The 26,364-nt window shown below is 41.1% G+C and overlaps 1 protein-coding gene across 5 annotated transcripts in view; it reads left to right on the forward strand.

Annotated features, from left to right (window-relative positions):
- The window catches only part of LOC123377290 (integrator complex subunit 6-like), a 51,991-nt gene that overhangs the window by 11,372 nt on the left and 14,255 nt on the right, over positions 1–26,364 (forward strand). For 3 of the 5 annotated variants that reach the window (XM_045030002.1, XR_006582162.1, XR_006582163.1), the window contains exons 3-9: positions 9,988–10,137; positions 11,661–11,750; positions 12,151–12,334; positions 13,161–13,289; positions 16,440–16,603; positions 17,988–18,140; positions 21,062–21,194. In XM_045030002.1, coding sequence (XP_044885937.1) covers positions 9,988–10,137; positions 11,661–11,750; positions 12,151–12,334; positions 13,161–13,289; positions 16,440–16,603; positions 17,988–18,140; positions 21,062–21,194 — 1,003 coding nt within the window. Of the gene's footprint in view, positions 1–9,987; positions 10,138–11,660; positions 11,751–12,150; positions 12,335–13,160; positions 13,290–16,439; positions 16,604–17,987; positions 18,141–21,061; positions 21,195–21,372; positions 21,454–26,364 lie in introns of all 5 variants that reach the window. The other 2 variants (XM_045030003.1, XM_045030004.1) reach the window with 2 other exon arrangements.

A 26,364-nucleotide genomic window follows, 5' to 3' on the forward strand; every position in this document is an offset into this window, starting at 1 on the left:
GCCTCTCTTTGAGAATGCCCTCAAATTTGGGTGGGTTGAAAGGGCAATGTGCTGAGAAGTTTTTAAAGACCTATTCAAGTGGTTAATGCTTCTCTTGTCTGTTTTTGGAACAGAAGGGAGAAGAAATCTTGCAATTCTTAATACTAATAGAAATGTTCTAAATGAAAGAAGGTTGCTTTCAGTTATTTGAAAGCACCATAGGAATGCAATGATTGCTAAATATTTTTATTAAGGCTGTCAAGCAATTGAAAAAATCATGCAATAAAAAAAATTAATCAAATACCATTTAAATGTTTTTGGATGTTTTCTACATTTTCAAATATATTGATTTCTATTACAACACAGAACACAAAGTCTACAGTGCTCACTTTATATTTATTTTTGTTTACAAGTATTTGCACTGTAAAAAAAAAACAAAACAAATTTTTCTGGTGACGTAAATAAGATGAAGGCAGCATTATCTCTTGTAAATGTAAACAAACTTGTTTGTCCTAGCGATTGCCTGAACCAGAAGTAGGACTGAGTGGACTTGTAGGCTCTGAAGTTTTACATTGTTTTGTTTTTGAGTGCAGTTATGTAACAAAAAAAATCTACATTTGTAAGTTGCACTTTCATGACAGAGATTGCACTTCAGTACTTGTCTGAGGTGAACTGAAAAAAGGATTTTTTATCATTTTTACAGTGCATATATTTGTAATAAATATACACTTTGATTTCAATTACAATACAGAATACAATATATATGAAAATGTAGAAAAACATCCAAAATATTTAATAAATTTCAGTTGGTAGTCCTATTGTTTAACAGTGTGATTAAAACTGAATTAATTGTGATTAATTTTTTTGAGTTAATCACGTGAGTTAACTGCGGTTAATTGACCACCCTAATTTTTATTTAAATCCTCTACTATGTTGGAGTTAAAAGCAATAACATGCTATTGCATGGGTATCCAAAGCTGAAACTGACGGGATAGTGAAATTAAATCAAAGTTGAATGCCTAACAAAAAACAAGACCTCAGGAATAGTGAAAAGTAGAATGTTGAAATTGAAATAATTCCTGTATCTGCAAGGCTATAAGTAGCATAGGCAAACTCTTTGTTTATCTTGACTTTCTCTACGGCAATTTTTAGAGCAAATGACTGTTCTGGAGACCTTTTTATTATGTGTGTGAATACTTTTTGGAGTTTGAAATAATTTGCTCTAATCTGTGAATTTACTACACTTTTGATGCATTAGAATTTAAACATTGTGCCAGTGCTTCCAGATTGTATATAGTCTCAGAGAAGGAGTATATGCAAATGTCTAGAGAGGTGCTTCTCCGAGACTGGCTTAGTAATGAAGATCACTACAAGCCAGCCAATATTTTTGGGAAGCCCGTAGCCATTTCTCTTTGCCCAGATACATAACTTAAAAACTTACCTAATGTGCTTAAACTGAAAAGGAACTCTTATTATTTTTTGCTGCTTTTGAAAGTCAATTTTAAGAGACAATTCAAAGACACACTAGATCGCTGTCTAAACTGTTTTGTTCTAAGGAATGGTGGGTGGGTTTAGGTTTCAGTGTTTAGGGCTCAAAATTGCTTGTTCACCATTAGCACGCCAGTTTGGTGAGTGCTGCTCTCCTGGCTGTTGAGTTTTTCAAATGCTGGCCTGTCTGAAGCACACAGGCAGAGTAAAAAAGATGATGTAAGAATGGCCATAGTGGGTTGGACCAAAGGTCCATCAAGCCTAGTATCCTGTCCTCTGACAGTGGCCAATGGCAGGTGCCCCAAAGGGAATGACCAGACAAGTTATCATAAAGTAATCCATGCCCTGTCACCCAATCCCAGCTTCTGGCAAACAGAGGCTAGGGACACCATCCCTGCCCATCCTGGCTAATAGCCATTGATGACCTACCTAGCTCCCTTTTGAACCCCATTATAGTATTGGCTTTCACAACACCCTCTGGCAAGGAGTTCTAGAGGTTGACAGTTTGTTGCGTGAAAAAATACTTTTTAAACCTGCTACCTATTAATTTCATTTGGTGGCCCCTTGTTCTTTTATAATGAGAAGGAGTAAATAACATTTCCTTATTTACTTTCTCTATACCACTCATGATTTTATAGACCTCTATCATATCCCCCCTTAGTCGCCTCTTTTCCAAGCTGAAAAGTCCCAGTCTTATTAATCTCTCCTCATACGGAAGCCATTCTATACCCCTAATCATTTTCGTTGCCTTTTTTGACCCTTTTCCAATTCCAATATATCTTTTGAGATGGGGTGACCACATCTGCACGCAGTATTCAAGGTGTGGATGTACCATGGATTTATATAGAGGCAATATGGTATTTTCTGTCTTATTATCTATCCCTTTCTTGATGGTTCCCAACATTCTGTTTGCTTTTTTGACTGCTGCTGTACATTGAGTGGATGTTTTCAGAGAACTATCCACAATGACTCCAAGATCTTTCTTGAGTGGTAACAGCTAATTTAGACCCCATCATTGTATATGTATAGTTAGGATTATGTTTCCCAATGTGCATTACTTTGCATTTATCAACATTAAATTTCATCTGCCATTTTGTTGCCCAGTCACCCCATTTTGTGAGATCCTTTTGTAGCTCTTTGCAGTTAAGTCCCAGGCAGACTATCTTGAGTAGTTTTGTATCATCTGCAAATTTTGCCTCTTCACTGTTTATCCCTTTTTCCAGATCATTATGAATGTTAAATAGGACTGGTCCCAGTACAGATCCCTAGGGGACACCACTATTTACCTCTCTCCATTCTGAAAACTGATCATTTAGTCCTACCCTTTGTTTCGTATCTTTTAACCAGTTATCAGTCCATGAGGGAACCTTCCCTCTTATCCCATGACGGCTTATTTTGCTTAAGAGCCTTTGGTGAGGGACCTTGTCAAAGGCTTTCTGAAAATCTAAATACACTATATCCGCTGGATCTCCTTTGTCCGCATGCTTGTTGACCCCCTCAGAGAATTCTAGTAGATGGGTGAGGCATGATTTCCCTTTACAAAAACCACGTTGACTATTTCCCAACAAATTATGTTCATCTGCGTCTGACAATTTTGTTCTTTACAATAGTTTCAACCAATTTCCCCGGTACTGAAGTGAGGCTTACTGGCCTGTAGTTGCCAGGGTCACCACTGGAGCCCTTTTTAAAAATTGGCATCACATTAGCTATCTTCCAGTCATTTGGTACAGAAGCTGATTTATATGATAGGTTACAGATGACAGTTAGTAGTCCTGCAATTTCACATTTGAGTTCCTTCAGAACTCTTGGGTGAATACCATCTGGTCCTGGAGACTTATTACTGTTTAGTTTATCAGTTTGTTCAGAACCTCCTCTAATGACACCTCAATTTGGGACAGTTCCTCAGATCTGTCACCCAAAAAGAATGGCTCAGGTTTGGGAATCTCCCTCACATCCCCCAGCATGACAGGATGTTTGGCACCCCAAAATTAAATTGCCTGATAACTTGAAGGAGATCTTTGTGTAGTGTCAAATAACTGATTTTAGAAATAGGCTCTAAATTGAGAGAGTAGGACTGGATCGATCCTAAGCAATCCAGTGGAAGGTAGAATATACAATGGAGTTTTATCATGCAATTCTGTGATCCATTGTTTGTGCTTTCTCATATCTTTGGGCTGGTCTAGACCTAAAACTTAAGTTACCCTAGCTACCTTGGTCGGGGTGTGAAAAGAGCTGCAGCTGAACATTTAAGGTTGTTTTCTTTCATTAAAAATGCATGTGCTGTTTCATATATTTAAATTCCAGTTACCATCCTTTAATGCAGCTTGACACAAATCATGAGCAAAAAGTTAGTAATCTAGTAAAAAAGCATGCCATTCACCATTTTCCAACATACTAAAATGTACTATTAACAAGAATCTGAAAATATTGAGTTACATAATTGTTTAAATAAATGTATATAGTTAGTGCACCCTGCCAGGTAGCAAAAAGATGTACCAGATCTAGTGTAAAGGCTCTATTTAGATGTAAATCAACATGTTTTAATGGTTATATCAACCAATGGAAGTGCACCTTTTGTTAGAAAATAACTGAAGTGTTCAAATGGTGGGAAAATTGATTAAAATCAGTTATTTAAATCAAGTTCTTCCACCTGGTGATTTAAATGGCTTTGATATAAATCAGTCCATCCTGTTCTGTACATATCTAAAATCCAGGGACTTTGTCTGCTTATTATTCTGTTGCATTTTGATACTCTTGCATGAGAATAAGTTTGGACAAAAAGCACCAAAGTGAACAACTAGGAAAACCTACTGGTGGTGGTGGTTGTTTTTTATTCAGACATTTGTTTTGAAGATCCCCAAGCCTCTCAACTGAATTCTACACCAGTTACCTTAATTTTCCCAGATATTAAAACTATTTATTTAAACTTAACTGACTCTTTAATTTCTAATCTTTCCTGTACTGCTTAGTTCTGCTACTTTATTTTTATTCACTTAGCTGGTGGACCCTCTCTCTTTGCTTGGCAGTTCTCTCCAGCTTTTGTCTGGAAGGAAACAGGATAGTTGTGCAGTGCCACCAGATATCTTTGATTGAAGAATTGTATTTCACAAGACAAATTTCAGGATTCCAGAGGATGATATTTGAAAGTTCTATTTAGTGTCACAGAGGGCTGATTGACATCCCTTTTGCCCAATCATGGCTTGGGGCTGCAGGTGTGTGATTCTCACAAATGCCCAGAAAAGCAAGTACAGTATAAGTACCTCATTAGACCTTCATATTCACCAGAAGGTCATCCCATTAAAATTCAGTTCTGTTCAGTTTTTCCTCTAAACTCTCAAGTAATGGCAAATTGACACTTCGGTTTATTTGCCAAGATGTAGTCTACTCAGTGTTAAATTCTGTGCATAAAAATGATCCACTAGGAATTTGGTACTTAAAGACCTGAAAAAACTGAAGTCTCACAACTGGAACTTATGTGTAAGGAATCCAAAATATAACTGCTCTGTGGTTTTGACTTTATTCTTGTCTATTTGCATACATAGCCTCTTTAACTCTCCTTGTTTCAGTGCTTGCATCTCCAGCTCCCTTTCATTCGATAGTATTCCTACCAGCAGATGAAAATAACTATTCCCTCACAGTAGCATTTTCCAAGGCAGCAATTTATAATCCTAACCACTTTTGAAAGGCTGCTGCTGACACAAGAGCACAGAAATGATTACGCTGAATAATTCTGCAGGATTCTTTTAACAGTGTATTGAGGGGGAGGAAGAGCAAGAATATAGAAATCCTCAATCCCAGATCCAGTTTCAACTCCTGGAGTACTCTGAATGCCCCTGTCATTTTTCAGTGATACATTCTTAGGTCAAAGTCACCAAGAGAACCATAATACAGAAGTGATTTTTGTACTATTCACTTGGATATTTTTTTAATGTCCTCCAAGCAAGCCTTGCACTAATTGACAGAAAACGCTACTTTCACTTCCACAGGCATTTATTTAAACAAGGTGTGTAGTTAGGGAAGTCCTGTATTCCCTGCCCCCTGCACTCACATGGAATAGCCCTATAGAATCGCTTATTACAAAAAGAAATATACAAGACATCCAGTTAATGTACTGGAGGAAATCCAGGTATGCTCTCAAGATCATTTGAAAGTTAAGACATGAAAGAATTATGCTTCCATAAGTGTGTATTCTGTCACTTTCCCAATCTATATGTTAAAGGAGATCAGGAACCTCAGAAAACACGTCTTGAGTTGGGGCTGGGACCTGGTTTACTACCAAGAAATTTAGCTCATTTGGCTGGCGCTCTGCAGTTGTACTGAAGAGTTAAGAGGATTCAGAGGACCTTTGTCATTGTTCAGTTAAGTCAAAAGAACTGGAGCTGGCCCAAAAAAACCCACTGCCAAGATTCAGGGTGGAAAAAAAAACTTGTTTAGAGGCAACAAAATGAGGGATTTTGAAAGATGAGGAATCTTCTGGCTGGTTCTTAGACTATCTGCAGGAGGGCTGTCTGCATTGCTGAGGTTGGGAACCTGTACCCAGTCCATACTCCCCCTCCACTTCTGGGGCACTGAATGATGGCTCTCAAGATGCAAGGAGTTCAGAATAGGTCTGAAAGCTCTTAGCCTTGGTCTTTCTCTGAGCTTTTTGCTGTCCTACCACTCAAAAAAACAACCTTCCTTTGAAGAGATTAGAGAAGATGCATAGACCCTGCCCCTACTCATAGGGCTTCTAATCTAGCATTTTAAAGCACACAATCAGGTGTCCTGCCACTGGAGATTTCTGCTTCAAAGAACAGCAGGTGGGATAATAACATCTGTCGGGGAGTTGCCTGACACTTTTTAAGGTCATTTGCGACACTTATCCTGCCTCAGAACATAAACACCTTTGGGAGGCCCTGAAGTCTGGAAATGAGTCTGTCTTCAGCCTGAAAGGATGAAATCTCCGTTGCAGTCAGCTCTGTACCAAAAGCTCTGGTACTTAGCTCCGGCTGCTTTTTTTAAGACGCCCCACAATCTACAAGTTTGTCAATGCATCTGTCCAATAATAGACCACGGAACATGTAATTGGGAGGGTGGCTGGGTAGAGTTTATTACTGAAAAGTTGCTTACTTTCTTATTTTTAATTACTTTATCTATAATTGTAAAATAAATTGCGACCCCCGCCCTCAGGTTGAGAAACACTAATATAGTATATAGAGCCATATAAACAAGTAATAGTATGAAATTTTAGTTTGTACTGACTTTGCTAGTGCTCTTCATGTTGCCCATTGTAAAACTAGGATAATATCTAGAGGAGTTGATGTACCCCCGGAAGATCTCTGTCCCCCAGTGGTATGTGTACCCCTGGTTCAGAGCCACATCTCTAAAGAAATTAGTGACTTTTTAAAAATTTACATATAGCATCTTTCATCTAAATAGATCTTGCATTTAAAGCTAAGGAAGAAACTTAATTCTTTACTCTTCCTGTTGTGGCTGGAGATGGAACAGATAAGGATCTGAGAACATGGTTACTGCTTATAAAAAATATTTGCTCTTTTCTCCAAAGTGCTCTACAAACAGATACCCAAACTAGACATCGCTTCATTGAAAGGAGCAGGAAGTGAAGAATATTTCATTCAACCTGCAGTATGGACTTACTTAAGACAGAGTGTAAATGCCCTTGTTGGAGTTTGGCACCTCCTTTGCTGAAAGAGGACAGATGGCCAGGACTTCAGTGTTAGTTAAAATCTTAAATGAAACTTATTTCTTGCCTTAGTCCTTATCACCAAATTTCCCAGTCCTTACAGCTCTTCTCCCAGAGCTTTACAGTCCGCGGTGGCAGGAAGACTCAGCTGAAGTCAGCACTTGCAGCTATCTCCCACTCTGGCCTTCTAAGTGATAGCTTCAGAGATTCCCCTCCCCCACCCCCCCTTCAGGTACTCCCCTGCCTAAGGAGACAGGAAGCCTTCTATGCAAATCCCTGTTGATCAGGTGAGTAGGAGCAGGCATATGGCCTACAACCACAGCTTGGAGTTCCAGAGGGCAGTATCAGGTGGAATGGGACACAGGCATGCCTTCCAAGGCCCAGTGCTCTGTTAAGTGGGCATTAGCAAAACTAACAAGAATTGAGTTAATTTTACTCTGCTGCTGCTCAGGTAAGTTCTGAGCAGCAGCAAAGGCAGGGATTGGCACTATTCAGTGTAGAAGACTCAAAACTGAGGCTTGGGGGTAAGGGGTGGAATAACACTTGCACATGCACACACCTGCCTCCTTGCAGCAGCCAGGTAGCTGAGGGAGTGAACTGTAAATATTGGAGAGATGTTCTGTACTCCCCATTGCAGCAGTCAGGAGTCTCTGGGATGCAGAGGACAAGACAGAATGTCCCTTCTCCCTTCCAGCAGTGGGGGAGGGATTGGGACGGTGCAACTATCAGTCTTTAAGTAGCAAGTGTCTGTCTGCTAAAGAGACAGAAGGGTTCCGGGCAACAACCTGGTAGGAATCTGAGCCAGCTTCCAGCAGCAAGGAAGAAGTGGCAGAAGAAAGTAGAGTTAGAATTACGAGGTAGGACGCAGAGAAACCGGGGTAGGAGAGTGTGTTTTTACAAATATATAATATGGGTATGGAGGAAGAGAGTTGAGGAAAGCATAAAAGAGGCATGATCTGTATATGAACATAAATGGAGTGAAGACAGGAGGGAAAGGAAGTACAAGAAAAGTGAGGAAATAGAGAAGTTTCACAAATGCGACTCTCTATAAGTTGGCTGATTATACAGTTTTTAAAAGTCCCCCATTAATGGTACACAGCTGCCTTAACGTCTTTCTAGTTCTGGGGCGGCGATGGGCACTGAGCTGGGAGCAGGAATGTGGCGGCACTGGTATCTTTCGCTGGCTACTAGGCCTAGCCCTTTGAGCACATATTGCATGTTTTTCTAGCCCTGGGTAAGGCTGGTTTGGGGAGGAGTTGCAGAGTATCACAACAGCAGCTCCTTCATTCACCACCATGCCTTAGCTCAGGGGTCGGCAGCCTTTCAGAAGTGGTGTGCTGAGTCTTCACTTGTTCACTTTAACTTAAGGTTTTGTGTGCCAGTAATACATTTTAATGTTTTTGGTTTTTTTTAGACGGTCTCTCTCTATAAGTCTATATTGTATAACTAAACTATTGTTGTATGTAAAGTAAACAAGGTTTTCAAAATGTTTAAGAAGCTTAATTTAAAAATGAATTAAAATGCTGATCTTATGCCGCCGGCCCACTCAGCCTGCTGCCGGCCTGGGGTTTCGTTCACCTAGTTCAGCAGCAGGCTGAACGGGGCCTGTGGGACCCCGGCTGGCAAGGGGCCGGCAGCCAGGACCCCAGACTGCCAGCGGGCTGAGCGGGGCCAGCGGCTGGGACATCAGACTAGGGGTGCAGGTGGGAATGTGGGGGTGGGTGGGTGCAGGAGCTCCCATTTGGTGCTCAGGGTGGGGGGGTGTGTGCAAGAGTCAGGGCATGGGATGTGGGGGGGCTGGGTATGTGTGCGGGTGCAGGAGTCAGAACGGGGGCTGGAGGTGTGTGAGGGGGTGCAGGAGTCAGGGCTGGGGTTGTGGGGGGTGCAGGGGTCAGGACAGAGGGCTGGGTGTGTGTGGGCGGGGGGGGGTGCAGGGCTCAGGGCAGAAGGCTGGGGTGCTTGGCTCGTAGGGGTGCTCCCAGCCCTCTGCCATGAGCGGCTCACGGCAGGGGGCTGGAGGGGATATGCCCGATTCCACCCCTTTCCCCAGGGTCCTGTCCGTCCCCACCTCTTCTCTGCCTCCTCCCTGGAGCAGCGAGCGTGCTCCACTCCTCTTCCCTCTCACAAAGGCGATCAGCTGATTGGCCCAGGGAAGGAGAGGGGGAGGCACAGGAAGGCAGCACGCTGGGGGAAGAAGAGGGGGTGTAGGGAGCTTGGCTGCCGGCAGGACCAAGCTTCTGCCTCCTGCCCCCGCAGGAGAGAGCGGGGGGGGGGGGCTGAGTGGGGCCGGGACGCTGGCAGGTAGCAGCGTGCCATTAAAAATCGGCTCGCGTGCCGTCTTTGGCACGTGTGCTGCAGATTGCTGACCCGTGCCTTAGGTATTCATGTTTAATTTCTAAATGCCATTCATTGGACACACTTTTTAAATCAAATGTTCTCATCCTCATGGAAGTACCCAAATAGTTCCATTAGTCACTTCCGCTTTGCTGCATCTTTCATAAAAAGAGCTAAATAGACATAGTCATTGTTTCAAAAACTTAATACTGTGTGTAGCTTGTCAGTCTTCTACTATGTACTTCGTATTCTGTACACATTGCAGTTATGTGGGAAGATACTTGTGCGGCTCTTGATTTTTTTTTATATATATATAATATAAAATAAAATGTTGTTTCAAATGTATGCATCATACAAGCACAACAGCATCTACCTGCTAATGAGAAATGTAATCTGCCTCTGAGACGAAAGGTGATAATGAGACCCTGCAATTAATGTTTGCCGGATCACTACTAAAATGACCAATACACTGTCTTTTGTCTCTCTCTATTACTACATAACAGGCTGGATGGAAGGAAAATCATGCAACATTCATGAATGAACTGAAAAACCTGCAAGCTTCAGGATTGACTACCCTCGGGCAGGCTCTCAGATCCTCGTTTGACTTGTTAAATCTCAATAGATTAGTATCTGGAATAGACAATTATGGACAGGTAACAAATGTTTGTTCTTTCTTCACATTGTATCGAACACTCTTTGTAACAATTGCTGCTTTGTGGATATTGTTAAATATCTGGAGTGGGGGAGTTGATGGAGTATGAGTAAAATGAGGGGGCTGCTTTGAACTGGTTATAGTAAAATGGTCAGGTTCTTTTTAATAACATCAGAATGACCAGACTGGGTCAGAACAATGGTCCATCTAGCCCAGTATCCTGTCTGCTGACAATAGTCAATGCCAGGTGCTTCAGAGGGAATGAACAGAACAGGTCATCATTGAGTGATCTATCCCCTGTCGTCCATGCCCAGCTTCTGGCAAACAAGCTAGGGCCATTCAGAGCATGGGTTTGCATCCTTGACCATCCTGGCTAATAGCCATTGATGGACCTATCTTTCATGAACGAATGTAGTTATTTTTTGAACCCTGTTATAGCTGTGGCCTTCACAACATCCATTGTCAACGAATTCCACAGGTTGACTGTGCATTGTGTGAAGAAGTACTTCCTTTTGTTTGTTTTAAACCCTTTGCCTATTCATTTTATAGGTTGACCCCTAGTTCTTGTGTTATGTACTATCAATCTTCGTAAACTACAAATAGATTATATAAGTATAGATTTAATTTTTAAAACTCTAGTTCTCATGTCACACACTAAGCCACATGGAAAGATGTTGTGTATATTTGTGTTCAGTGCATATTGTGTGTGCATGTACACATACCTGGAATCTTAAAATTGTAGGCATTTATCAACTAACTATTTCAAACTCTATGTCTTATGTTTGCCTTCTCAGTACAGGTCTGTTGCATCTTAGCGCATTTAACATGCATGATTTCAGCTTTATGCGGTCAGCAAAAACAAAAAAAGAGAGAAATAACAATTTTAATACTGTACCTGTAGTGTGGGTGATTCCACCCGCCATTACACTCAATGTAATTTTGACTATACGCGATTTTCGCTTTATGCGCTGACTGCGGAACGTAACCCCAGCGCAAGGTGCGACAGACCTGTATGGTATTTTAATGAACTATGTTACCATCTTTTTTTAAACCCAGTTTGAAAGATGTTTAATTTTCCCCACTGTTAAGTCTCCTGAATGTATTTGGCAGTATACTGATCTTTTTATTTTCTCCTGCAAGGAGAGCCAGCTAGAATATAGATGTACTGCTGCTATGTAGTGTCATCGGGGTCTACTCCTAACACTCACCTTTTGCTTAAGTGATAGCAACCTGTGATTTTATGAGCCGGGGGTCTGAGTTCTATACTTGTGGTCATTCTGAAGTTCCGAGTGGCTTTGATGTGCAGTGTCATGTCAGTTGTGGAATTCTACATGTCCGCAGATTTAACACCATCTCAAGCTTTTATAAGGATTGTTTGTTTGGCATTTTAAGTTCTTAAAGGCAGATACCGTGTTTTCTGTGCTGTAAATTGATGAGTACATTTACAGAGCAACACAAGTTTAACTGAAGTATGGAATTAAATATTATTTGTTACTGTTTTACATGTTTTTATTCTGTCTCTAGGGGAGGAACCCGTTCTTTTTAGAGCCATCTATTTTAATTACCATCACAGATGGAAACAAATTGACACATACTGCGGGTGTTCAAGAGGAGGTAAGACTTTTGTATTTGTTTTACTTTTTAAAATGGCTTCAGGGGAACACTAACTTTCTTTTGGGACTCTTGTTAACAGTTAAAAGTACAGATTTTAAAACTGAAATAAACTTGCATCTTGGCAGTGTGCTGCTAATAATTATGAATTAGATTTATATTGGTGGTAATTCAGCTTCATTCTGCAGACCACTTTTTAAGAAAGGTGGACCAGTTTCTCTCCCAATGCCTCACTGCTTAGTTCCATAGTCACTGGGAGCTCAGACTACAGTTTGAGAGCACTGATTAATAGAGAAGAAAACTGGTCCTTCAGTTTATCCATTATTTTGATGATTAGTTTGGGTACATGTCTTCAAATGAGCATCTGATCCCTTAAAGCTTTTTTCAAATCTTCCGTTATTAGCTTCATCTTCCTTTGAATTCTCCTCTACCGGGAAGTGAACTAACCAAAGAACCATTTCGTTGGGATCAAAGGCTGTTTGCCCTAGTGCTGCGTTTGCCAGGAGCTTCTTCTGTTGAACCAGAGCAACTAGGGAGCGTACCCACTGATGAATCTGCAATCACACAGATGTGTGAAGTGACAGGAGGTAGTTGGATGTTGTTTTGCTTTGGTTTCAATGTGGAATTTGGCTTACTCTCTAAGTTGTCTTAATGGGATGCTCTTGGGGGATGGAGGGAGAGATGTAATTTTGCATCTAATTTTTCTCACCGTGGATACTGACTCTACCCTGGCCAGTTCAACATGTTAGCATTAGCACTGCTGAGTCTGGGTTTCTACCTTGCAAGAGTATCTTAAAATTAAAAAATATTGGCTCTTTTAAATCTGACAGCTTTTCACTTTTTTTCACATTAAGGTTTGTAATCCCTTCCCCTTTCTTTATAAAAGGCTGGTCATCGTCTTTGAAAAGTGACTAAAAATGAAACCATCTCACTCATCAGATCTATTCCTTACGTATTCAGTAAAACCTGCTTCCTTTAATAACAAATGTTTATTTCATTAACCTTCTGGTGCTAACGCAGCTAAAATGAGTGAATTACACCAGAATGAACAGAAGCATCAACAACAGCATTGAGGTTTGCACCAATGGGTTTGCACCATTGTCACTGAAGGCTTTTTTTGGCCTTCAAAGCCTATGTTATTGGTGATAATGCACAGGATGGAAAAGACCAACTTGGCTTTCACAGTCTGCATTGTTTGCACGGTGGAAGTATTGTGCCATGTCTGTAGATGATTTGAGTTTGTCACTAAAGCAGCAACTCTGCAGTGGTGATTCCATGTAAAGTTGAAAGAGCCTTGACATATAATATAACTTTTATTTTTATAATAAACAGTATCCTCCCTTACTTACACAATTAAGGTTTGCTGTGACTTATTTTCAGACTTTCACTGTATTGCTCTTCTTTTGCTTATAGGTCGCTCCTATTGTGTGCGGACACAAAGAATGTTGAACCAGTGTTTAGAATCTCTAGTTCAAAAAGTTCAGAGTGGTGTTGTTATTAATTTTGAAAAATCAGGACCAGACCCAGCTCCCATTGGAGAAGGTACAGTAACTATTCACTTTCATCTCTGTAGCTGTAATCTGTGTACAAGTGTTTTTGTTTTGTTGCATTTTAAGCTCAGTGTAGCTCCTTAATGTGTATGGTATCTGAGATTTTTCCTTAAACTATCTTGTCTTAGGAATGAAATGCCTTTATTGCTTGTTGTTTTGTTGACTAAGGAACCACAACTAAAAAGACAGAAAATGTCCAACATTGCTACTTATTCCTGTTTTAAGTAGTGGTTGCAGTGTAGTTGTAACTGTCAGTCCCAGGATACTAGAGAGGCAAGGTGGGTGAGGTAATAATATCCTTTACTTGACCAACATCTGTTGGTGAGAGAGACAAGCTTATGAGCCACACAGAGCTGAAGAGGAGCTTGGTACCACATACAGCAAGCTTTTGTCTCTCATCAACAGAAATAAGTAGTAGAGGCATTAATAACTGTACTGCGTTGAAATAATTGGAAAGCCTCCTGGATGCATTATACACACCAGTCTTGTGAATGCTATGTGTATTTTCAAAGCAGTATAGGGTGACAGTATATAAAGCTGTTTTTAAATACCTCAAAATCTATTGTAAGCACTTTTTTTTTTTTTTAAATACATTTGAGCTGTGTGTGAATTTTATTTGTGCTGGTCTTCTCTAGACTTTACCAGAGTTAACTCACCTTCAAGTAACTTGAGGTCTTCAGCACATTTGTAAAGGCTAATGTGGATTTACTTCCTCCTCCCCTTTCTCTCTCTTCCCACCCCCCCGCCCCCCAATTTTGCTTTACCCTTGGGCTCAGCTTAGGGTAAAGAGCAACTGGTACCCTGAAGCAAACGTTTGGGAGTGTACATGCTGACCTTTTGGAACACATGAACTAGTTAGAGTTAATTGCCAGTCTGTAAACTTGAGGTCAAAATGTCTGGTGTTGACAAACCCTTGATGCTCTCGGGCTGTCTCTGCGCTGGAAGGAAAGTGTATTTTAACATATGTTGCATATGTGAAAAATACACCTTTGTTTTACCTACTGTAGACAAGGCATTTGAAAGCAACTGCAAAAGACACCTGCTAGATTTACAGTTCTTGAAGATTACCACCATGGATCACCATTAAGGATTCTTCAGTATGTTACAGCAGCAGAATTTAATCATCTTGGAGATACTGCCTATTTGAAATCTAGTAATTGGGGGGAGAGGGGTGCAGAGGGCTTTCAGGTACTGCACCTGCCAACTTTTGTGGCTTTACCTTTCACATTTTTTCCCCGCTTAATTGCTTCTCTCCCCCCACATTTGGTAGGATGAACCTCAGAAACAGAGGAAACTGACTATATATGGGGAAACAGTAAAACTGACTATACATGTGCTGTCAAATGCACAAAATGAACGGGGGGGAAAGAAAATGTAATTCTATTCATTTTTAGGTGCTATAGTGGACTTTTAAAAAAAAAAATATTTCAGACGTGGTTTTAAATTGATACACTGTAAAAGTCTGTTTGTTTTTTTAACGTTTTTGGCATTGTGCTGCTTGAAACTGATCACCCTATGATCGGTCAAAACTTTTCTTTCCTAAGTGCAAGTGAAAAATTAGGTGCCAGGACAGGAGAGAGAGTGTGGGAAAAATTACATTTGTTGATCATAGGGCAATTTGTTCAGACTTGCAGAACTCAACACCTGGAATTAAGAAGAGAAAACTGATCCCTTGGCATGTTTAGGAAGGCTCTCTTTCCCTACAACTTACATGCACAGAAAATCATACACTTAAAAGCAGACTTGAAGACACTTAGAGTATGCAAGTAGAACAAACAAATCAAGTGTGTGTATTGCTTTTAGAGGATCCTTTATACATTCTACCATGATCATCTATCACCCTTACTTTCATTCTGAGCCACCTTTTTCTTCCCTCCTGCCTTTCTCTCCTGTTTGCCTGCCTGCTTTCCTCATAATGCCTTTTCATCTACTTGGGAAAATGTTTTAGACTTACCCCTAGCATCCTGTGCAGTCCAAGCTGGCACTAAGCAAAGTCCCTGACATCTGTTGGTCTGGACACTGGAGTTGCAAGGTTGCTCTTGTATGGGAAAGCAACTGAATGAACTTGATTGTTTGTTGTTTTTTCTTTTATCTGAAGCTATAAAATAGTAGACTGTACATATCCGCATAGCACAAAAGTGTTGAGAGAGCTCAGACTTGGCGTGCGTCAAGGAAGCAAATAAGTTCAGTCTAAACCAAGAGTAGCAGAAGTTTCTGGGGTGGGGAAATGTAGCAGTGTTAGTTCTCTTCAAATTGTTGTACTGCACGCTACGAGAAATGAATTGATCAGTAACAGAAGGGCATGTTCTGTAATACCACTCAACCATTTCTGAAGCAAAGCGAATCAAAAGCGTATACCTGTGACAAAGCTGGAAACTAGACTGGCAAGCTTAGCAATGCACCTGCACCTTGTCAAGCCATGTTCCAAAACCACATCTAGCTTTTGTGAAATAATCTGAGCTTATTTTAACTCTTTCAGTTTTAATTAAAAAAAAAATGGGGGAATGTACATGATGTAATAGGACATAATGCGCTAACTGATACAAACCCTTTTAACTTGCATTTCTGTGGAGGAGGAGGAGTGAAATGACTTACTAATAAGGCATTAGGAACTTAACAGACTGCTGAAAATTAAGACTGAATCTATTGCCATAGGGTACATTTTACACCTCTAAAATTTTTGTCTTTCCCTGGAGAAGTTTTCCCATTTAATTTCAACTAATATTAACACTATTTCCTGTACACTGTATTACTTTCAGTGAGACTATAAAATGTCAGTGATCTATTTTTGTTGCCAGGACAGTGTTAGAGATTCTAGACTTGTATATTGTACCATTTTTAAAGCCAGTACTTAATTTTGTGTAGTCTATTGAGCAAGCAGTGCTGCACTTAGTTGAATTTCTGTGTAGCTGGAGCAGGACTGTAGAATGTGGGCAAACATGTTCTTAAAGTGACTTTAAATTATGCCATTTTACACACTGATGTAGGTGTTCAGCCTTGATGTTAAGACACACAATTGGTGTCTTTGAAACAAATGGAATGGAACATTGGTTGTTAATAAGAGAACTTCCTAGGAAACAAATGCGTGCCATGTAGCTTTTTATTTTTCATTTTATTTTTTTTTGCTTTGTTTAAATTTTAGATGGACTTGTTGATTCATCCAGGCCCATCAATTCATTTGCTTCTCAACCGTGGCATAGTTGTCATAAACTCATTTATGTACGACCTAACCCTAAAACTGGTGTTCCTGTTGGGCATTGGCCAATTCCAGAGTCATTTTGGCCTGATCAGAATTCACCAACTCTGGTAAGTAAAACGAACTAAAGAAAAGGATTCCACATCTCCTGATCTGATAGAGAGCTCTTAAATGAACAGTAAATTAGTCTCCTACCCCGGGCTTGCTTATGGTCTGGCTTTCACTACAGAATGAATTGACTCTCCGTGATGCTGATTGGTGAAGACAAGTCTAGAAATTGCATCTCACATCACTTCTGGATTTGGAAAGTTTGTTGCAATAAATTTTTCATTCAGTAAACTAGTTCTTTTAATAGTTCTTAAATATTGCATCAATCAGGCTTTAATTCAATATCTTTACATATTGCAACAGTGGAAATGAAGTTTTCAAAATATTGAGTCAAAATTATGCTTTGAACTAAATTATTTAAAGCGTTTAAAAAAATGGGGCTAGAAAATAGAGCCATGGAGTTTTAAACTATCTCAACAAGGGAGGTTAGAAGATGTGCAGTTTTGATGTTCCTTCTTGGTATGTAGCAGCTCTCCATGTATATGATTCTTCTCTTCCTAGCAGGGAAAGTTGTGGTTGGGAAGGAAGCAAATAATTGCATCCTCTAGATAATCGTGGGAATATGCAGCTTGCTCTTTTCTGAAACATTCAGTGATTTTGTTCGTTATTGGCTTGACCTAGCAGCCTTTTTTTTCCATAGCTATATCATTTCTAAGTGGGCACGTTGTGTTTCTGCACTTGTGCTATTTGCTCAAGGTGCTAGTTTTTCCTGGGGAGGGGGCAGGAATCACTGACTAGGGAACATTTTGAGCAATCGTATTGGCCAAGTGGCTACGCTCTCAAACATGGATTTCTGTGAACAGCAGGCTGAGAGAAAGACTTCAAGTTTTCTTTAAATCATGTATTTGCACGCTTTGTGGATTGACTGGGATTTAAGACTTGAAATATTTAAAACATTTTAATATTAACTATATTTCCCCCCCCCCTTGTGGGTTAGGAGGGAATTGTGTGCCAGTGTTGTTCAATAACTTGTGAATGATTTTGTTAATAGTCCATTATTTTGATTCATCTGGATCACATGGTAGGAACTTAACCTTCTGCTATTGTCAAAACTCGATGATTAAATTGTTTGTTTTTTTAAGTGTTGAAGGCTAGTGAGGAATAAAGGGTGTGTATGGGAGGGGTTGCATTACTGCATGTCAACTGTTTGTTTACTAAATGATTTTGTTCATCTGCATTTAGTGATACAGCTTGGTTTATTTAAAAGAATGTAGTATCAAAAGTGGAACACTCTTAAAATATTACCTTAGATTGGAGCTGTATTAAATAAAAGAAAAAAGCAAAATTCTGGGTGGCAGGTACTGGCATTAAAGAATTAACTTGATTATCTTTAACATCAGGCAGTTGGTGGACTCTGAGTCGTGAATCTTTTCTTCTTCCTTTTAGCCGCCACGCACAGCTCATCCTGTTGTGAGGTTCTCCTGTGTAGATTGTGAGCCAATGGTAATAGACAAGCTTCCCTTTGACAAATATGAGCTTGAACCTTCGCCCTTAACGCAGTTCATCTTGGAACGAAAGTCTCCCCATGCCTGCTGGCAGGTATTTGCCTTTATTTGATGATTATAAAGTTAATAGGAATCCCCAGGCAGTGCTATGTTAATCTGCATAAACCTGCAAGAAGGCAAGAGGTAGGTCTGATGTTACACTGGTCTGCTGAGTTGAGGAAATAGGCATCTTTACATATCTCCTCAATTCCGACTAGATTTTTCAAAGTCTTTGAAGAGGTGATGCTACATCAGGCTTCATCAATTCATTTATAGAATATCAGGGTTGGAAGGGACCTCAGGAGGTCATGTAGTCCAGCCCCCTGCTCAAAGCAGGACCAATCTCCACACAGTTTTTTTTACCCCAGATCCCTAAATGGCCCCCTCAAGGATTGAACTCACAACCCTGGGTTTAGCAGGCGAATGCTCAAACCACTGAGCTATCCCTCAGTGGCAAAGGTGTCCCCCAGGTTCCACACTCAGATGAAATGCAACTTGCCATTTGCGTGTTGGAAAAGGAAGAGATTATTGATTTCTATTAGAACTCTGAGATGTTATTTAAGTGACATAAATTCTAATGTATTGTGTGGTAAGTAGCGGTTTTAACTTCCCCCATCCAATTCACACCTTATGCTTAATGCACTGGGTTGGTCCTGTGGAGGCCTTGGTGCTATTCTTGGCTTTGTCACAGGCCTCTTCTGCGTGGCCTGGGGCAAGTCACTTAGGCCTGGTCTACATTTAGGGCTTGTCTACACTTACAGTGCTGCAGCAATGCAACTGCACGGGCGCAGCTGTGCCACTTAGTGAAGAGGCTACCTACGCCAATGGGAGAGCCATTCCCATCAGCGTGCTGCTCTGTCTCCCCAAGATGCAGTAGCCCTCTCATTGACATTGCACTATCTACACTAGGATCTTGTATTGGTATAACTGCATCACTCAGGAGTGTGGATTTTCCACATGCCTGAGCAATGTAATTATATCAACATAAGTTCCTAGTGCAGACCAGTGTTTTTGTCAACGGCCACTGAGTGGACCGACGCTAGTCCCTGAGATCCTTGACACAGTTCAGGAAGGCAGCAAGCCAGTCCCTGGTATAAAAAAGTTGAGAAACACTGGTGTACACCATGGCTTAGAGTTTAGGACAATATAGTTGTGGTGCACCTTGAGTCTTGTAGCTGTGCTGCCTTCACCTTCGGTGTTGATGCAGCTAGATCCACGGATGAATGCCTTTTGTTGACCTAGCGACTGTTGCGCAGGGAAAACCCATGTGTTGACGTAGGCTGCATCTATGCTACAGGGTTATCCGGCATAGTTGCAGTGCTGTAGCTATGCCACTATAGCCCCTGTAGCGTAGACAAGCCCTTAATTTCTCTGTGCCTTAGTTCCCCCTCCGTAAATGGGGTTCTCCTTCCTCACAGGGATATGTTGTGAAGATGAATTCATTTAATATACGTGATAATATGATAATTTGGGATCATTTCATTACCTAGAAAGAATTTGGAAACAGCATGGGAGTGTAGAGAGATGTTAACATCTCTAACTTACAAATAAATGGTAAAAGTAATTTTGGAAGTGTAACCAACAATGAAACAAACCACACTGTTGCCTAGAAAAAAACTGAGGGAATGCAGTCAATTTACAATCCAGTGAATTCCAAATAATGGCTTTAAAGCATGCTTGGATATCTCATCTGCCCCTCAGTCCCCCTGACAAATTTTGTGAATAAATAAACTAGAGAGATTCAAACAGTTTTTCTTGTCAGAGTTGCGTGAAAGACCCACTCAGACAAGGGAAATTGACTAATTACAGTGGACAATATTTAACAAACTATACTGTCAAATGCACATACGTTTAAAAAACCTGGAAAAATAGTGGAATATTTTTTTTCATTTACAACAATCAGGTGTTTCTTGTAACATTAGTAGACAAATAATCTGCAGAAAAAAGTGATTTTTGTTGATTGTGTCCCTGTAAGAGTAAATAGTCTCATTTAGAATGTACTTTCTTATGCTTCTGTATATTGCCACAAATTTCTTAGCTGCCAAATAATGTGTCTGTTTCTCAAAATAGTACTCCACTCCATTGTTACAAGTTTAACCTCTGAATATTGGCATCCTCCAAATTTAAGAGAAGTGTGTATCTTAATAATCAGTCTTCTGAGGATTAATGCTGTGTTTAACTTTCATGTTTACAAATTGGCAATATCTCCTTAGTTTGAGTGTGCGTGTCAATGTATTGAAGAATGAAAAATCAGGCTTATCAATTGTGCATGTTTTAGGAGATAACTTTATAAATCAAAATATTAGAAAAATCTACCTGCAACAGAGATCAGGTATAGCCTGTTAAACAGTGTCCAGCAATGGAGCGTCCATCACTTCCCTTGAGAGCCATTAAATATAGTGTCAACAAATCACTAGAAAATATGCTCTGAAGCGCAATCCCACCCTGATGGGATGGACTAAATGGCTAAGTTTCTTTACATCTCTGATGTGTATATAATTTATAAGTCTAAGGGCATGTCTACATTACCGGCTGGATCGACAGGTAGCAATCGATCCAGCAGGGGTTGATTTATCGCGTCTATTATATCAACTGCCGAGCGCTCTCCCGTTGACTCGGTACTCCACCAGGGCGAGAGGTGCAGACGGAGTCAATGGGGGAGCGTCAGCTGTCGACTTACCACGGTGAAGACGCCGCGGTAAGTGGATCTAAGTACGTCAACTTCAGCTATGTTGTTCACATAACTCAACTTGCGTAACTTGATTGATTTTCACCTCCCTCTCCCCCCCTCCCCAGTGTAGACCAGGCCTAAGTGCATGTCCAGTTGTAGGTACACAGGTAAAATCAAACTCAGCAATTTTCCCCTTCTCCCCTTTAAAAAGAGTAGAAAATCAGATTGCACTTATTCTGATAAATGTGCAACTTTTTAGAATGTTTTGTTTTGAATATAATAATGTTTCTCATGTTCTTTATCAGGTATTTGTGAGTAACAGTGGAAAATACAGTGAACTTGGCCATCCGTTCGGGTATTTAAAAGCAAGCACTACTTTAACCTGTGTAAACCTCTTTGTGATGCCTTACAACTATCCTGCTTTACTTCCTCTGCTAGGTAGGTAATACAGTACATCGGACAGCTTAACAGCATAAAAATAAGGATGGCTAATGTGCTGCCTAAATTTATCGGTTAAAATAATGGAGATCAGAGAGTATAGAATGTTGCAAACTCTTAAATATAATTTGGGAGGAGAGGATTTTCATACCCCCTCTCCTTTTTTTTTTCTCTCCAGCAGAGGAGGAGAGCTACCTGCTTCCAGTGCATGTTTGATGCTGTTCACCTCCTAGACACGTAGCCTCTTCCTTAACCTGGAGTAAGCTTCAACCTCCATTCTTTTCCCTCATGTAGGCTGTGGTATCTCCATTTTTTTGCAGTTGCTCTTGTGGCATCCTACTTTTGGCTGGAAGGTCAGGTGCAGGACTTCTTAGGGGTGTTGGGGAGAGAGAAGTCAACTACTGCAATTTAGAGTAGCAATGAGCAAGCAGGTCTAGAGCAACGAAGCAGCCAGCATTTCCCCTCGAGGACCAAATGTTTCATTTTCATGATGAGCTTGCTTTCCACAGGCGAGATGATACGAGAGAAGTAGTGCATGAATAGGCCCTGTAATAGCTATAGTATAAAGAGTTTGGTTCCCATGGCAAAATGCTAATGGCAAAGGGAATTGCTTCCTAGGTGCTATTATTTCTTTTATTTATAGAGCCAGTGTGTTTTAAAAATTATACAAAATAACAGTCAAGATTTAGGATAAGGAAATATTGAACTTTAAAACGTTATTTCTCGTATTATATGGAACAGTCACATACATTATTCTGGCAAGAAAAGGTGCAAGAATGTTTGTTTATATTTCTAATACATCTCATCACCTCATCATAACAGCAAATCAGCACTTTTCTTAGTTGAAAACATTAACTCATGGCTTGTATGTTAGCCTGATGATGATTCCAACACCTAGGTCTTGGAGTTCAGTCTAAAAGCGCCCGCTTTCTGGGAGCTGGTTGCTACCAAATCAGATGAACTGCACTTCTATTGCAGATCTGCTAGTCCAGCAGAGGCCATCAGTGGATACAAATAAATTTGGTGTAGTCATTTTGATCTGCCACTTCTTCCCCCACCTTATTTTCAGAGGTGAAGAGTCTTCCCATTTTATGTGGAAAACAAGAATGTAAGAGAGGTGCCTCTGCAACATGTGCAATGCTTTTCTGCTGCTCACTACCTCAAGCACGTGGTGTACCTTGTCTGTACAATTAAACTGCATGGTGCTGTTTAAATGACAGGGTGGGGCTTTTCAAATGCATGAATCGTAAACAGGATGTTTACCATGGAGGTAAATGACACATCCAGTACATGTATCTTGAACTGTTTCTTATCACTGTTTTGAACACTTCTATCCACGGAATGGGAGGCTTGGTGAAATTAGGTTCAGTGATAGTTCTGCATGAACCTAAAAGAAGGCTTTTTTGCTGAATATATATCCTCAGATCAATGAGAGAAATTGCCAAGTACTTACCAACTGACAGTATACTCTTAAATATTTCCGAAGACACTTGTAAAGATACTTGACATCTTTGATATGTGGGTTTTTTGTATTTAAAAGAAGAGCAAGAAGATTGGTTTGATTGCATAAACCAGTCTTTCCTTTTTCTGATCAGCAGGGGTTTGATGTTCTACAGGGGAGAAGGAAGAGTAACTTACTCTGGTCACCCATGACTTGTCTTGTTGCTCTAAGAGCTATTTTAATGTTTCCTGTGTCCACCATTCTATTGGAAGAGCTCTGCATCTGAGGAATGAGACAAACATTGATGCGCAGGGTGGAATGCAGATAAACGTTTTCCCCCCTTCCCCTTTTTCCATGACTGTGGGGGAAGAGTTGTACAGTACAAGAAGATAAACTTTATCTGAACCACCCTATCTAATATATTCCCCCCCCCCCCCCCCGGGGCTGTCAAGAAATTTTCAAGACCTTGTGTGTTTTAACTGTTGCTAGTTGCTTACAAGACCATTCTTTCTTGAATGCGTTTATTCCCACTGTTCCATTGGTGGGTAAGGGAAGGTTTTAATCTGACATCCTGGAACAAGTATTACCTGAGAGAGCCTGTGAATACCAGTGTTAAGAATACTAAAGAAAATGGAAGATTTTGCCAAGTTGGTGAAGTGAATTGCTGGGACCAATGACTAGAAGATGTAAAATCGTACCACAGTTAGAGACGTGACAACTTAGCTTTTTTTGCTTCCTCAGGAGCAGAAATGTGGATTCTGTATCTGGCCCCCAGCTTAAAGAGTATGCATGCTTCAGTTGCACCTGATGATAGGCAATATAGGGGCTTATTCATGGCAAGAGATGTTTGTCTCAATTTTAAGACATGGACTTAGGAATCTGAAGCTTTGCAGGGAACCAGTGTCTGCAATTGACAGGTGTGGCCATTCATGGGCGAGTGGAGCCAAACAGTCCAGTGTAATGGTCTGATCTGAGCAAGTTAATAGTATTGGTGTCTGGCTGACAAAACTCTGGTCTGTAGCTCAGAAGAGTATGCCCTTGCTCTTACAAAGCCAAAGTGTGACCATGGGGGATGTACTAGTGCATCTGGTACATGCATACTCTGCCTGCTTATACTGAATGCCAGAGAATCATAGTGTTCTAACCTAGCAGGCTGTCCACTCTGAAGACCAGAAGAACACCAGAATAGCAAACGCAATCCTTGTCTGTTGCTTCTCCAAGTTTCTCCTGACAATAAAATACAAAAATCTGCCTCTGAAGGTACTTCTGCCTCTGGATAGGTCTCTGGTGTACCATGATATTACATGTATTGGGCCCAGGGATGGAATTGTCATGTTTTCTGATGCATCAGAATTTTAATCCGATGACTGACCTATGCTTAGCAGCTGTTTCTCTTGTTAATTTCTTACACCAGTTTCCAAATGTCTTCTCCTAACAAAGAAACAACACCACTGAAATGGAATCATCAAGGCCATTGCACTTACAGATCTCATCCCATGTCTGCAGAAGAGCAGGCTAATTGAAAAACCAAAGCCATAAAGCATAAATGAAGCCAGGGATTTAAAATTGGAACACAGCAAAGATCAAGGTTATTGATGAAATCTAGGGTGTTAGCTTGGATGAGCAATTTACACAACTCTTTCCTGGCTGATCCTAGTCACCGAGGCACTAATGTGGAGGGTGAGCTTTGATGAGAGAACAGGGCCATGGATATTCTTCTGAAGAGTCATTGGAGGTGATGGAGAAATAGCAGATAATAAAATATGCCAGAAGGAAATCAGTTGAACCCCCATGTTGGTGCTTACACGCATTCAAAACTGAGCGGTTTGAAAAGTGTAGGTTTTCTGTGGAGAGCCTGTGACTTGGACCAGCTCAAATGATGCTCCCACAGACTTCTTGAGAGATTGCAAGAGGTGACTTTATATTTGAAAATCCAAACGCTGCCCTTTTCTCCCCCTGTGAGCTAAATGAACTGTTCTGGCATAGTATCACAGAGCCAAATACTGCTTTTACACTAGTGGGCATAGGGAGTATTCTATGATGGATTATTCCATACTTCCATAACAGTGCCCTTGACTGGACCGTCTGTGGGGATGGGCATGCCATGACCTTTGGATGTAAAATCACGAGCCTCTACTGCATAAACTAAAGCAATGGTTCTCAAAGCCGGTCCACCGCTTGTTCAGGGAAAGCCCCTGATGGGCCGGGCCAGTTTATTTACCCGCCGTGTCCACAGGTTCGGGTGATCACGACTCCCACTGGCCGCAGTTTGCTGCTCCAGGCCAATGGGGGCTGCAGGAAGGGCAGCCAGCACATCTCTCGGCCTGCGCCGCTTCCCGGAGCCCCTATTGGCCTGGAGCGGTGAACTGTGGCCAGTGGGAGCCGCGATCGGCCGAACCTGCGGGCATGGCAAGTAAACAAACCGGCCCGGCCCACCACTGGCTTTCCCTGAACAAGCAGCAGACCGGCTTTGAGTACCACTGAACTAAAGGACCATGTCCATTAGCTAAATGTCTATTGTGATAGACCCAGGCCAGCTGGGAACAGCAGAATAGTAGAAGGGAGAGATACTGGCCACTTGATAAGCAGTTTTCTGTTCCCTGAGTGACCAGACCAGGGGCTGCTCCCGTTTAATGAGAATACCTGATTCCAATTAACCTGATAAGAGTCAGGTGAGGCTGTTAAGCATCTGACTCTAATTAAGGGCCCTCTGATGCTATAAAAGGGCTCACTCCAGTCAGGCCAAGGGGAGCCAGGGAGCCAGAGGAGAGGAAGTGCGTGCGAGGAACTGGGAGCAAGAGGCGTGCAGGAAGCTGAGAGTGAGTAGGCACTGCTGGAGGACTGAGAAGTACACGCGTTATCAGACATCAGGAGGAAGGTCCGGTGGTGAGGACAAAGAAGGTGTTGGGAGGAGGCCATGGGGAAGTAGCCCAGGGAGTTGTAGCTGGTTCCCCCCCCAAACCTCCCAACTCCTGATTAAACACAGGAGGAATTGGCCTGGACTGTGGCTTCTACCAGAGGGGAAGGTCTCTGGGCTGTTTCCCGACCCACAGGGTGAATCTGTGAGGTGAGCAAATCCGCCAATAAGCGCAGGACCCACCAAGGTAGAGGAGGAACTTTGTCACACTATACATAGATTAGTCGCTAGAGGGGAACAAAGTCATGCTTTCACAAGTGTAATTGAACAGAACGTAACACAGTAATAAAGGATGCAGTGTTTTTCCTGTTACCTTAATCTGTTAAAACATTTTTATATTGACTTCAGATTATGCAAACTTGTTCTCTGAACAAACTTGCTGTCATACAGGCTGCCCAGATAATTGGGATCCTACTGTATAATTAAAACTGACTCTTTTTTGCCACCTTCTTGAGTTTAAAAGTAAACCAGCTTCCTGATCTGTTACTAACACAGAATTTTAAAATGCTCTAATTTGCCATTCACCATTTGCTGGTTTGGGGTATATTTTTGTACCTTGTCTAAACCTAGTAAAGAAAACAGACTGGTCAGTTTCATCTATGTTTGCCGTGAGTCCCTAGTCACACTTGGGTCTCTTGAATTATTATAGTATTAGCTGCAAACATGTGAACCCATCATAAGGTTCTAAGCCCCTCTTGTAAAATATTCAGTGCCTTAAGCTCCCACTGACTTCAGAAATCAGAGGGTATTCAGCACCCTGCAGGTTCTGGCCCACTGTCTGCAGGAGAATAGCTGAAGACAAATTTGACATA

This window comes from Mauremys mutica, chromosome 9 (genome assembly GCF_020497125.1).
Source record: "Mauremys mutica isolate MM-2020 ecotype Southern chromosome 9, ASM2049712v1, whole genome shotgun sequence".
Lineage (NCBI taxonomy): Eukaryota > Metazoa > Chordata > Testudines > Geoemydidae > Mauremys > Mauremys mutica.